The following is an 11,237-nucleotide window of genomic DNA, read 5'->3' as shown; positions in this document are numbered from 1 at the left end:
GTATTGGTGTTTAGGTTTAAGGTAATCTTTGTGTCACACTTCCAAACTTGATTTATTGGCTTTCTAGAAGTTGTATAATTTGCATATGGGTTACGTGACCAAGTGCTCACTGTGTTTGTATCTTTTTGTATCAAAGCTTGACTTTATTAATCAAGTTATATCCTTTTGTTAATTTCATTTTTCTTTTGTTCTGTGTCAAACTGCTTGCTCCAATATTTTTCTTTTCAATTCAGTAGCAACATCTTCTTAGTACAAAAAGTATTATTTCAAATTTTTATTGTCTCTCAACATATTAGTAGCACAAAATAAAATAGAAGGAAACAAAGTTGTTCAAAAGATAAATTTCAGATTCTACCGTAGAAAACTAAACAAGAGAAAATTTGAACAAATCAACCCAATATTAGCTCAAACTTGATATTCTGGTTACTGGAGGGTCATTTAGACATCAGTTTCTTTAAGTTCTAAATTCGGGTATTAAAGTGGCTGTCTAACATCATTATTGCGTTCATATATTAAGACTTGGAATTAATTCCAACTTGTTATTCTATTTATTGGGGTCCTAATTGTACTATATACTAATTTTGGGATCATTTAGACATTCTTTGCTTTAGGGTCCATATTCAAGTTTAAGCTTGTCAACTTCTAAAACTTGTTTCGTTTCTATTGATTTCATATCTTTCAACACACTATCATCATATTGTTTTTGCATATTTAGGTGCTATATACATCATTTTCATAAATTTCACATCTATTTTTTGTTTGTGTCTTCTAATCGACTATATTTCGTGAGATTATAATTGTAGTTTTGTTTTTTTTTCCTTAATTTTCTTGCTTTGAAGTCATATTTATTCATTTGGATTATGCTGCTAAGTTGTTTTATATGGTGGTTATTTTAATTCCCTAAAAGCCAACAAAAGGTGAGACGAGAGGGAAAATGCCAGATTAAATCCTTAATGAGAGAAAATTCTTAGCATTCAAAAGAAAAAGTTTATTAGTCCACTAAGAAAACTAAGGGGAGACATATTTTTTTTCTAAGTCAGAGAGGATTATTTAATGATTGTCCTTATCTAGGAAGAAAACTAATATAGTTAGTAACTAAAGAGGAAATAAACATTTTTTATCCAAATACATCAAGGAAACCAAGCTCTACAAGAAAAAGCTAGAGGCGACAACAAAGATTTCCAAGTCATAATTGATTCTCTTAGTTTATTTGAAATTTCTAAAGTGGACGATCAATCCTAAAGTTACAAGGAAGGATTATTAAACCAATGAGAATATTTAAGCTAGGAAATAAGACTCTTTTATGTTATTTATGGCAACATGCTTCAGACCTTTATTTTAATTTTTGTTTGCATGATTTAGGCTTTATTATCATTATTTTGGCTTGTTTAATTAAGAGTTTGAGTATGATTGTGAGTAGGCCTTATACAAGTCCACATCTTGGATATTCCAGGGTTTAGCTTAGGTTATTATATATATAAAATATCTCAGTAACCTAATTTTTAATTTTCACATTTTGCTTAATAGTAATTTAGATTGCCACATCTCTCTTTGTGAATGTGTGAGGGTAAGTTTTTTTTCTCCTACTTTGATTCTTTAACGAACTTAATCGGCTTATTGAAGAACAATTGTCTTATTGACATCATCATATACTTCGCATTCATGAATTGTTATATGTTGGGTTGGGGTTTCATATTCCAATAGTGTTGATACTTAGGTTCAAGGTAATTTTTGTGTCACATCTCCAAACCTATTTTCTTGCCTTTCCAGGAGTTGTATCGTTTGCATGTTTCAAGTTAATTCCAAGATCAAATTTTGTTTCAATCAAGCTATTTGAGCTCCACTTGTTTATGGGTATCATGTTCTTCTAATATATGTGAAAAGAACTAAATTTTGTTACCATATATATATATATTTAATGAATCCTACAATAATTGAAGTGCAAATGAGTAGACATGCTTAAACAATTTCCAGCCCTATCAATTAACAAAATACTTAAAGAGCATAGTATTTTATGGTAGCTCCTCTCACAATTCACCATGGATTCGTACAATGAATTTACCAAATTATCCCTGGAAGAGAAAGACACAAAGGCTGGCTTTATGAGTTTTTTTGGATTTTTACATGGGATAAAATTGGTATTGTAGAATTGGTAAGGGGTATGTATGTGTTTTACTCTCTCTATTGCACAATGTAAAGTCCTAGATACCATTGGAAGCAGAATTTCAGTTTGCTTTAGGAGATGGGCTTTTTTAGATTTTCCTATTCTTGCGCACGATGAGATTACCAAAAAAAAAACAATGGATTTTAAAACAAATGCTTTTGTTTTTTAGGTGTATTGGCATCTTTTGAACTCCATGTTTTTTTTATAAATTTTTGTGGGGTTAGGGGTGTTTTGGTATTTATGAAAATAAAACTAAAAAGCTATTGGTGCGTGATAAGAACGTGCCAACATGTGGAGATTTTCCACACTATTTGAGTGGCGCATGACACCTCCTCCGATGTCCAAAAATATCCAACTGTCATCTTAAGTGAAGCGTTGTGAGGTGGCGCTTTATCCTAACCATCGCATGTTGTCATAAGGGCCATCATTAGGCGGCCACTGGATTTCTTATTCTTCACCCTTTTTTCTCTCTCCTCCACCTACCTAAATTTAAAAAATGTCCTAACCTTTTGTATTATTTCAATTGTGGTCCTCATAGGTTTTATTATTCTGTATTTACTTTAAATTCTTTTTATGGATTTTGTTTTTCAATTTCATCCTTTTGCATTTTATTTTATTTTATTTACATGTTAGATTTTGTCCTCTTTTTTGTAATTGATATTTATTTTACTTTTCATCCTTTTTCTAATTGATTTTCTTTTCAATTTCATACATGATTTTTTTTTTTAATTTGGTCCTTCATTCTTTTCATTATAATTTCTTTTGGTTTTTATTTATTTTCTTAATTGGATTTTTTTTTAGATTCATACCTCATTATTTGATTTTAATGCTAAATTTAATCCTTTTTTTTTTCAATCCTAGTTTTTTAAACTTGGCCTAAGGATCGATCCTAGGCAAGTTCTAGGTCATAAATTGAGTGGATTGGTCAAGGTTACCTAGATTAAATTGGTAAAAAAAAAAAATATTCAATGATTTTCTAAAAAAATTATAAAGAAGTTGCATCCTTATTTTTTTAATTATGTATTTATACCCGGCCCGGAAGTCAATCCCGAGTCATATGTCAAGTGGGTTGGCTAGGGTTACCTGGGCAACTTTTTTTTTTTTTTTTTTTTACACATGTAAAAATAACATTATTTTGGTCAAAATTGTACAAAAAAAATCATTGAGTTGTAAGACAAGTTTTTAAAAAGAATTTAATAAAGAAATTAGGTCCTTATTCTTTTTTATCATGATTTTTAGACCCGATCCAAAAGTTGACCCTAAGCAACTCCTGAGTCACAGGTCGAGTAAGTTGACCAGGGTTACACGAATCGACTGATTTTTTTTATTTTACAAGAATGTCAAACTATATTTTTTTTATATAAAGATTTAGCAAATAAAATCAACAAGTTTGAAAAATATAACAAAAAAATTTAGTCCTCATTTCCTTTGATTGTGGTTTTTAATTAATTTTTTTTATTTCATTCCTTGACATTTGGTTTATTGAGGATTTTGCTTCGTAATTTTTTTTTAAGTTTGTCATCTATAATGTGGTGCCAACCTTTTAACCAGGCCACAAGATTACAAGGTTAGCTTTAGTTAACTTCTATTTTTTAGCATATATTGTTTTTTAAATTCTGTTTTCCAACATTTGCTTGGTTATGAAAAATTTAGCCTTTATTTTTTTTTTTCACTTTCCTTTCTTTGACATGGGTTGACTCGAGTCTTTCTCTGTAGTCACTTTTATTTTATATCTTGGATGTTAATTTTTTATTAATACAGTTTATTTACTATCATTATCCTTTATTTTTTAAAGTATTATTAGATTAGCTGAGATTATTAAACCTAGACAATTCAATGACCTAATTCTTTGAATTTTTTTTTAATTCCAAGTTTCACATTGAAAATTTTTTTTACATTAAAAAAAAATAATTTAACTTGTAATATAGCGTGAACCATCAATCTAGTTTGACATTAACATCTATAACATCTATTGTCACTTGAACATAGTCATTCGAGTACAAGAATGCATCAAGGTCCGTACTTTAGTTCATATGAAAAATAAAAAACCAAGAAGCAATAAGGCCTCCTATGGTCCATGTCAGGAAGAAGAAGAAATAAAAGAGGCAATAGAATTCTTGTTGGTTCGCTTAAATAAATTGTCATCATAAATTAAAACTGAAACAATTTCAGGTAAATAATATGTTATTTTCTAAGCACAAATCAATAGTGGCTCGATTATATAACTAAAACAAGTCTTCCATTCAAAAGTTATCATCAATTTGTTCAACTTGAAGGCAATGTAGATTTATTGGGTTTCTCGAAACACATACACATAGCAGAAATAATAAATTTAAGAATTTTTGCAAGTACCAAAAATTTAGTTAGATATACATAAAGTTGTTTAAGGTTTATATGAATATTACTTAAAGATCAGATTTTTTTTGTCTTAAATAATTGCTTCAACACTAAGTTGTCACAAATCACAAGTCATCCAATTGTCCAACCTCTAATGGTAATTTATATGAACCATTAGTGAGAAATCTCCTGTACTTTTTTAAAAGTGAGGGATTGTTATGCCTTTAAGTTGTAACTCTTTTTTTTTTTTTAATGTTTTTCAAGGGTTTTGTACTGTGTTATTTACTATCCATAAAATAAGATGCATACCATTCTATTTATAGGAAAACCTGAAAATCCTATAAATAAAACTATTATTTTTCTTCCTAAACACATTATTTCAGGATAATTTTAAGAAATTATTCAATCAAATCTTCAGTTTTCTAGGTCTAGAATTGTAATTCTTTGTATAAATTACTTTAGTCCTCAACTTCTAAAATTTATTTATAATCAAGTCACACTTGATTAATCATCCAATTTTAATTTTTGACTAATAGTTCTTATGTATGTAACACATTAGGTTCCTTAATAAGTTAGCTAAAAAATAAATCACAATGCTAAAAAAATAAGATTAAATTAATGAAACAAATTAATTCATTATTTAATTCAACAATTGATTGCTTTATATTTAAAAATCAAGTATAATGTCTAATAATCTGTAATATTCCTTCAAATATTAAGAAAGCCATAAGTGGTTTGACTTGATCTTTTATTAACTATCTCAGTGTAATTATTATCGCTTCGTTAACAATGTTATGATTTAGACATTATAACATGGAGTGTGTCTATTTTTTAAATAATGTTTGTTCCCAACACCATAGTTATTGATTCTTTAAATAAGATTTAAAACTCTTTTCAAGTCTCATTCCACCTTACGTAGGGATTTAGAATCAACTATTTGAGAATATATGAAATATTTCTTTTCTAAATCTCATAAATCCTCTTTTAATTACTCAAATACCTTTTTATAGTTCTTGTTATACCCAATATTCACTCGTTTGTTGTCCTTAATTAGGACAATATGTATTAGAATCAAAGCATAACATTCTCCATATAAGATAACTTAGTGATCTTAAGTCTAAAGATCACTTACACAACCATCACATGAGTCTTTTCATAGACACAATTGATCTCTTTATAAGGAATTCTCATGTAGACTAATTTAATATACATATCATGTGACAAGTACTTAGATATTAGTTCTAAAAAATCTCTCATACGTCAACTTGTGTGAAAAATTGCTCCATTTCACAAAGAAAAGAACATACTATATACTAGTCTCAACAACTCTAATTAATGTCTAGTTTTAATAGAGTATATTGACTATGAATATTTAGAAACAAAGCTTTGATGCAATAGAAAAATCATAATTATAATGATTATATAATTTTTTTTTTTGCAAAGCATTTTTTGTTTCAAAAACTTTATTTTTACTCTATATTCATTAATAAAATATTTGATAAATATTAAAGATAAATAAAATCTTTATTAAAAATAAATATGTTTACATAAACAAAATTAATATAATATGTAAGCAAGAGCATATATATATATTCTGATTCTGTATGATTTGGAACATTGAAGATATGTAAACATTGCCTTGCCAATATATATATATATATAAAAAAAAAATGTTGTAAGCATTCCAGCATTTTCATACCCTATAGCACAAGCAACTTGCTGGGAGAATAAAACAATCAAAAAAGAACACAACGAGAAGATAGGATGGAGAGTAGGATTTATACAAGTTATCAGTGCGTTTATGGCTATGCAGATGACGTATTTTTACGAGTTTATGCCAGCAGATTCAGTTCTCTTTGAGGCGAAGTGCAGGAGCACTCTGGTCTATAGAAAAGCTCAAAGCATGAACAACCAGCATGCCAAGCAATATATGCATCAACCTTCAATAACTTTTACGGGAGACCTGCATACCAAACCAATGAGTAAGGCTAACTGCCAAAGAAATATCAAAATCGCTGTGCACTAGGTGGGCTTCCATCACTTACCCAAAGGGGCTTTGCTTGATGGCCAGCAGTTCAACATCCAACTGCAGATTCAACAAAGAAAGTGGCAAGTTAATGCAAACAGACAGATCAGTTACAGAAATTGTGGTTGTGTGGAAAGAAATAGAACAAGACTAAGAGCTTGATGGCAAATCATATGGAATAGATAGCCCTTTTGATTTGATTTTCCACCTTGAGCAATTTCAGAAACGGGAAACTCTCTCTAAAATGTAAAAGTCACTACCATAGAAATCAAGTTCTTGAACCGACAACAGTCCAGTTTGTATCATTCAAAAGAATCTCTTGCTATATGATGGAAGCCTGTTGTGATGTGGTTTGATTAATCTCTTCTATATTCAGAAGACTTGGTGGAAGAATTGATCACAGCATTCACCTGGCTTTCTTTAGAGTTTAAAAGAGTAATATTCAAAGCACTAGGTGATCAGATGAAAGAATAAACTGAAACAAGGAACAAAACAAAGGAGATGAAGATACGGCCCATTTGAACTGGCCTTTAACTACTGAAAAGGTTATTTAGAATTTTTCAAATTTAAATTACACAAGTGAATGAAAGTAAATAGTGAAAGATATAGGTTCACTTTACTTGTGCCATTCCCAGCAGAAATCATGGTTTACACTTCACAAATTAACACGAAGACTCGCGCAAAAGGCCAGGGTACAATTAATCACATCATCTCTTTTTCATGTATTTAATCAAATGATTTTCAAGAAACTCGGATGCGGGAAATGGATTTCAAAGCTAAAAGTTTTCTCCAAAAGGGAAAAACCTACAAACAATCAAGCTGGGTCCTGGGTGTTCATAAGACAACAACAAAGTATCTTGAACTATTTGCGGTTTGACCTCTGACGACAAAGGAATCACCGAGCAAGCTTTTAAATTTGGATGATGTACAGTGCTCCAATCTAAGAAATCCTAACAAGCTGAAATTACAAACACGGATGGCCAAAGATTACTCAAGGAATTTTGTAACAGCATCCCATGGATCATACAGCTAATCAAACACCATATTCTTATAATTTGTTGAAACTACTCCCTTGTTCATCAATATGCCATTGGTGGATTACAAGTTATGTTTCAGATACATGGAGACCGTAAGATTTCCCAGATGTCAATTGCATGAATATATCCTTACCCTTTACCAAAAAAGACAACTTCATACCTCTATGGTTGCATTTGGAGGAATTTCTTGTACTCCCTTACTACCATATGCTAGCTCAGGAGGAACTACTAGCAAACGCTGCCAAAAAAGAATTAGTCATTCATCAGCACATGAAAAGAAACATTATTCAGTTGAGATTCAGCGAACATAACTATATATAGAATGTTAGTTCAACTTTAAGCATGATAACCATGGTGCCACGCATCCTAAAGAGCAGAAATCAATAATAAGGTGATCCGCATGCAGTTATTAAATTCAGCTTATTGGTAATGAGAGTGCAAAAAAACTGCATTAATTTCTTTCTTGTTTGCACTAGAATCGCTTTCTAACATATAGATTTTATATTTCAATTGATAGCATTTGAACTAAAGAGCTGAAAAGACCTACCCAACACTGAACTATGGATATATGTAAGCTATTGCATGCCTTATCATATAGTCTGTCAAGATAGAACAAAGCTACAATACGGAAGAAACAGGAGTCACCTGGCCTCCTACACGCATGCCTTCAACCCCAAGATCTAATCCTTTAAGGACCGCTCCCCTCTCAGATTGGCCCACGTCAAATCCATAAGGCTGCAACAATTCAAGGAATATGTATTGGCCAAAAGGCAGAGAAATTTTAGGAAAGAAATTGCAGACTCGATGGTTGATACGTCAAATCATGCATGGATGATTAAAGTTATGTATGAATGATGTATAACTGAAGAAGTGCACTACTCTAGTCTTACCGTTCCACCTCCAACACCGAGTCCCTGTCTACTAGTCATAAACGTGATTCCCTTCCACTTGGCAACATAGTGAACCTAAAATAAACGCAACTACATCAGCTATATTCTATATGTACTGCAAGGTAACAGATAGACCACAAAAACATAATGGCTCTGGAATTTAGATTAAAAGAGGAGTGAAATTATTAACTTTTTCTTTCATCCATGCAAATTATTCTATGCTGAAGTATGCATTAATCATCTTGTCTCCATCAGTTAGAAATCTGAAAAGTAAATGTGGTAAAAATAATGCTGTAATATTGAAGCTACAGAAGAACATTCCTTCTTCTGAAATGAGGTTGTTCATCATGAGATCAAAGTCTTCATCTTCTTAAATGGTTTTGAAAAATCAGCAAGGTAATTCTAGTTTGTACAAGTTCGATAATCTTCTAAAGGTATAGAAACTATAGAATTTGGGAACATGGATGTGGATGAGGATGTAGGGAAGAAAGAAGTGATCTACAAGTACAGTGACAAGCACGTGAAATTAAGCCACAAGAGTTGGTGCTAATATTTGATATATCAGTGTAATATAATAGGGTATGGTTTAAACATCAGTTAGTCAAAAATTTAAATTTAACTGGGCCACAACCGTACTGCAACCCGAGATCCCTTCACGGCCTTAGGTCCACCCCCGACCTTCAAGTCATAGTACCTGAAGAATATCTCTATCAGAATTTGCATGATTTGCCTTCAAATATATAGACAAATATATGCTTGGTATGAAATTGACAAATGAAATAGCATGTAAAAGGCAGGTTGTGAGACTAAAAAACGATTAATGACACAATCATTCAATATTGAATTCTCAAAATCGAACAAGGTAGCTCTGTCCTTACACAGAGAGAGATAAAAAAAAAAAAATGAAGGTTTGCATAATGGTATCACATGATAGGCTCTAGCTTTCTGGTGAATTTACTAACAAGTGGCTATTCAATTATTTGAGAGAAGCAAATAAAGATAATTTTCCAATGTCTATATTGGATAGGAAGGGTAAAAGCCGGATCAAATAAAAGAATTCACATTAATTAAACTTTAATGTACTAACTTCAGACCATTGGAGAGGGTTGTGAATTCACTCTCCGGTATTTTTGATGCTCTAAGCTGCACAGAACAAAAAGATTTGCAGAATTTGTGCAACTTTAGTACCCATTTGAAAGTAAAATATACATGACTTAAGAGACAAAAAATATCCCATATAGAAAGAAAGAAACTTACAGCTCTTCTACTCGTGCTAGCAGCCTCGGCCACATCACAGACATAGATCCCAACAGCTAAGTCACAGTTAAAAGAAGAAGAAGTAATGGAACTTCAAATCTCACTATTAATTAAAGAACCATCATATGAGAATATCATTATAGAACTAACCAGTTGAAAGGAGAGCAGCAACGAGTGCCCTTCTTCCCTCCTGGTGCAAAGATAGTGAGGTTGGTTTTGTAGTCTCATCATCGGAGGAAGACGGTGAGGAGCGACATTTCAACGCACTTGAATTTACGGTGGACAGCCTCCTCTCTGCCGATTCAAACAAATTTTGTAAACATTCGTTAGTGGTATTATTATTAGTAATAGTAGTAGTCGTCGTCGTCATAGCAAGTAAGAATCCAAACATATATAAAAAAAAATGATTTATGAAATGAGATCACTTGTGATGGGAATGGAGAGGACAGGCTCGCGGAGTAGAATGGCAGTGGGGTTTTGATGATAGGTAGGGAAGAGGGAGATCAGTTCCATTTAGGTCTGGTTATTGCTTATTGGTGAAGAATGCCAGGCAGAGGCAGGAACTGTAACTGGAATCCGAACTGTAACTGTAGCCGAGGAGGCAAGGTTAGTTGTCTTTGTTTTTGTTTGGTAAATTGTATTTTTCGAAGTGGAAGAGGGAAAGAGAGGATAAGATTTGTTAGCGCATTACCATCCACATATCATCATTCATTTGACATTAATCACAAACTAACTGAACTTAACTTGGCAGACCATACTACTGGCAAATTTGACCTGTGAATAAGATTAATGATCTTCATTTTCTGTTCTATGTTTATACTTCATGCAGCAAGCTTTGTCATTATTTGTTTTTGCGATATCTAAGATTTTAATAATAATAATAATTTTTATTTATTTTAATATATTGATATTAAAAATAAATTTTTAAAAAATAAAAATAAAATATTATTTTAATATATTTTTAAATAAAAAATAATTTTAAAAATAAAAACTATCATAATATTAAATACAACCAGCAAAAAAAAAAAAAATACGCCACATCACGTCAAAGTATATAGTTTGTTTGAATCAAGATATGGCTCTAATCATGTCATGGCATGTTAAGCTTTCTGATAACTTCATCAATTAAGAAATAAGTAAAGAGATGACTAGCTTTACGCCGTTAACCAAATCATTTTTTTTCTAAAAAAAAAAAAAAAAAGGAATGCCCAAGCAATTATAGTATTTTAAAAGTAGCAAGAAAAATTTAACTCCTGGATCATTGATTTAAATTGATTTAATAAGTTTAATTAATTTAATAATATAATTATTAAAAAAATAAAAGAATGATTGGTCCAAAATATAAATATATGTTAAATATTATGAAAAGATATTCTCTAAATTTTTTTTTAAAATATCTCAATGATCTTATTTGATAATAAAGAAAAAATTGAATGAGAATAGAATAATCTTATAAAAAGATAAAAAAAAAATATGAAGCTTAATTACCAACAAAGTAACATTAAAGAATAAAATAAAAAAAATTG

At 30.8% G+C, this 11,237-nt stretch overlaps 1 protein-coding gene across 1 annotated transcript; it reads right to left on the bottom strand.

The window, feature by feature from the left end:
• Window positions 1–6,172: 6,172 nt before the first annotated feature.
• On the bottom strand, window positions 6,173–10,425 carry LOC118044981 (peptidyl-prolyl cis-trans isomerase FKBP16-4, chloroplastic). Its single transcript, XM_035053451.2, has 10 exons — window positions 10,137–10,425; window positions 9,862–10,005; window positions 9,712–9,767; window positions 9,542–9,597; window positions 9,091–9,148; window positions 8,455–8,529; window positions 8,210–8,299; window positions 7,725–7,802; window positions 6,547–6,587; window positions 6,173–6,464 (listed from the first exon to the last, which is right to left on the bottom strand). The coding sequence occupies exons 1-10, from the start codon at window positions 10,222–10,224 to the stop codon at window positions 6,437–6,439; spliced, it is 714 nt and encodes a 237-aa protein (XP_034909342.1). The 5' UTR covers window positions 10,225–10,425; the 3' UTR covers window positions 6,173–6,436.
• Between the last annotated feature and the right edge of the window lie 812 nt (window positions 10,426–11,237).

The sequence above is a fragment of the Populus alba genome, chromosome 16 (assembly GCF_005239225.2).
Source record: "Populus alba chromosome 16, ASM523922v2, whole genome shotgun sequence".
In the NCBI taxonomy this organism is placed as follows: domain Eukaryota; kingdom Viridiplantae; phylum Streptophyta; class Magnoliopsida; order Malpighiales; family Salicaceae; genus Populus; species Populus alba.
The sequence above is the reverse complement of the archived record's forward strand: the minus strand, read 5'-3'. Positions and strand labels throughout refer to the sequence as shown.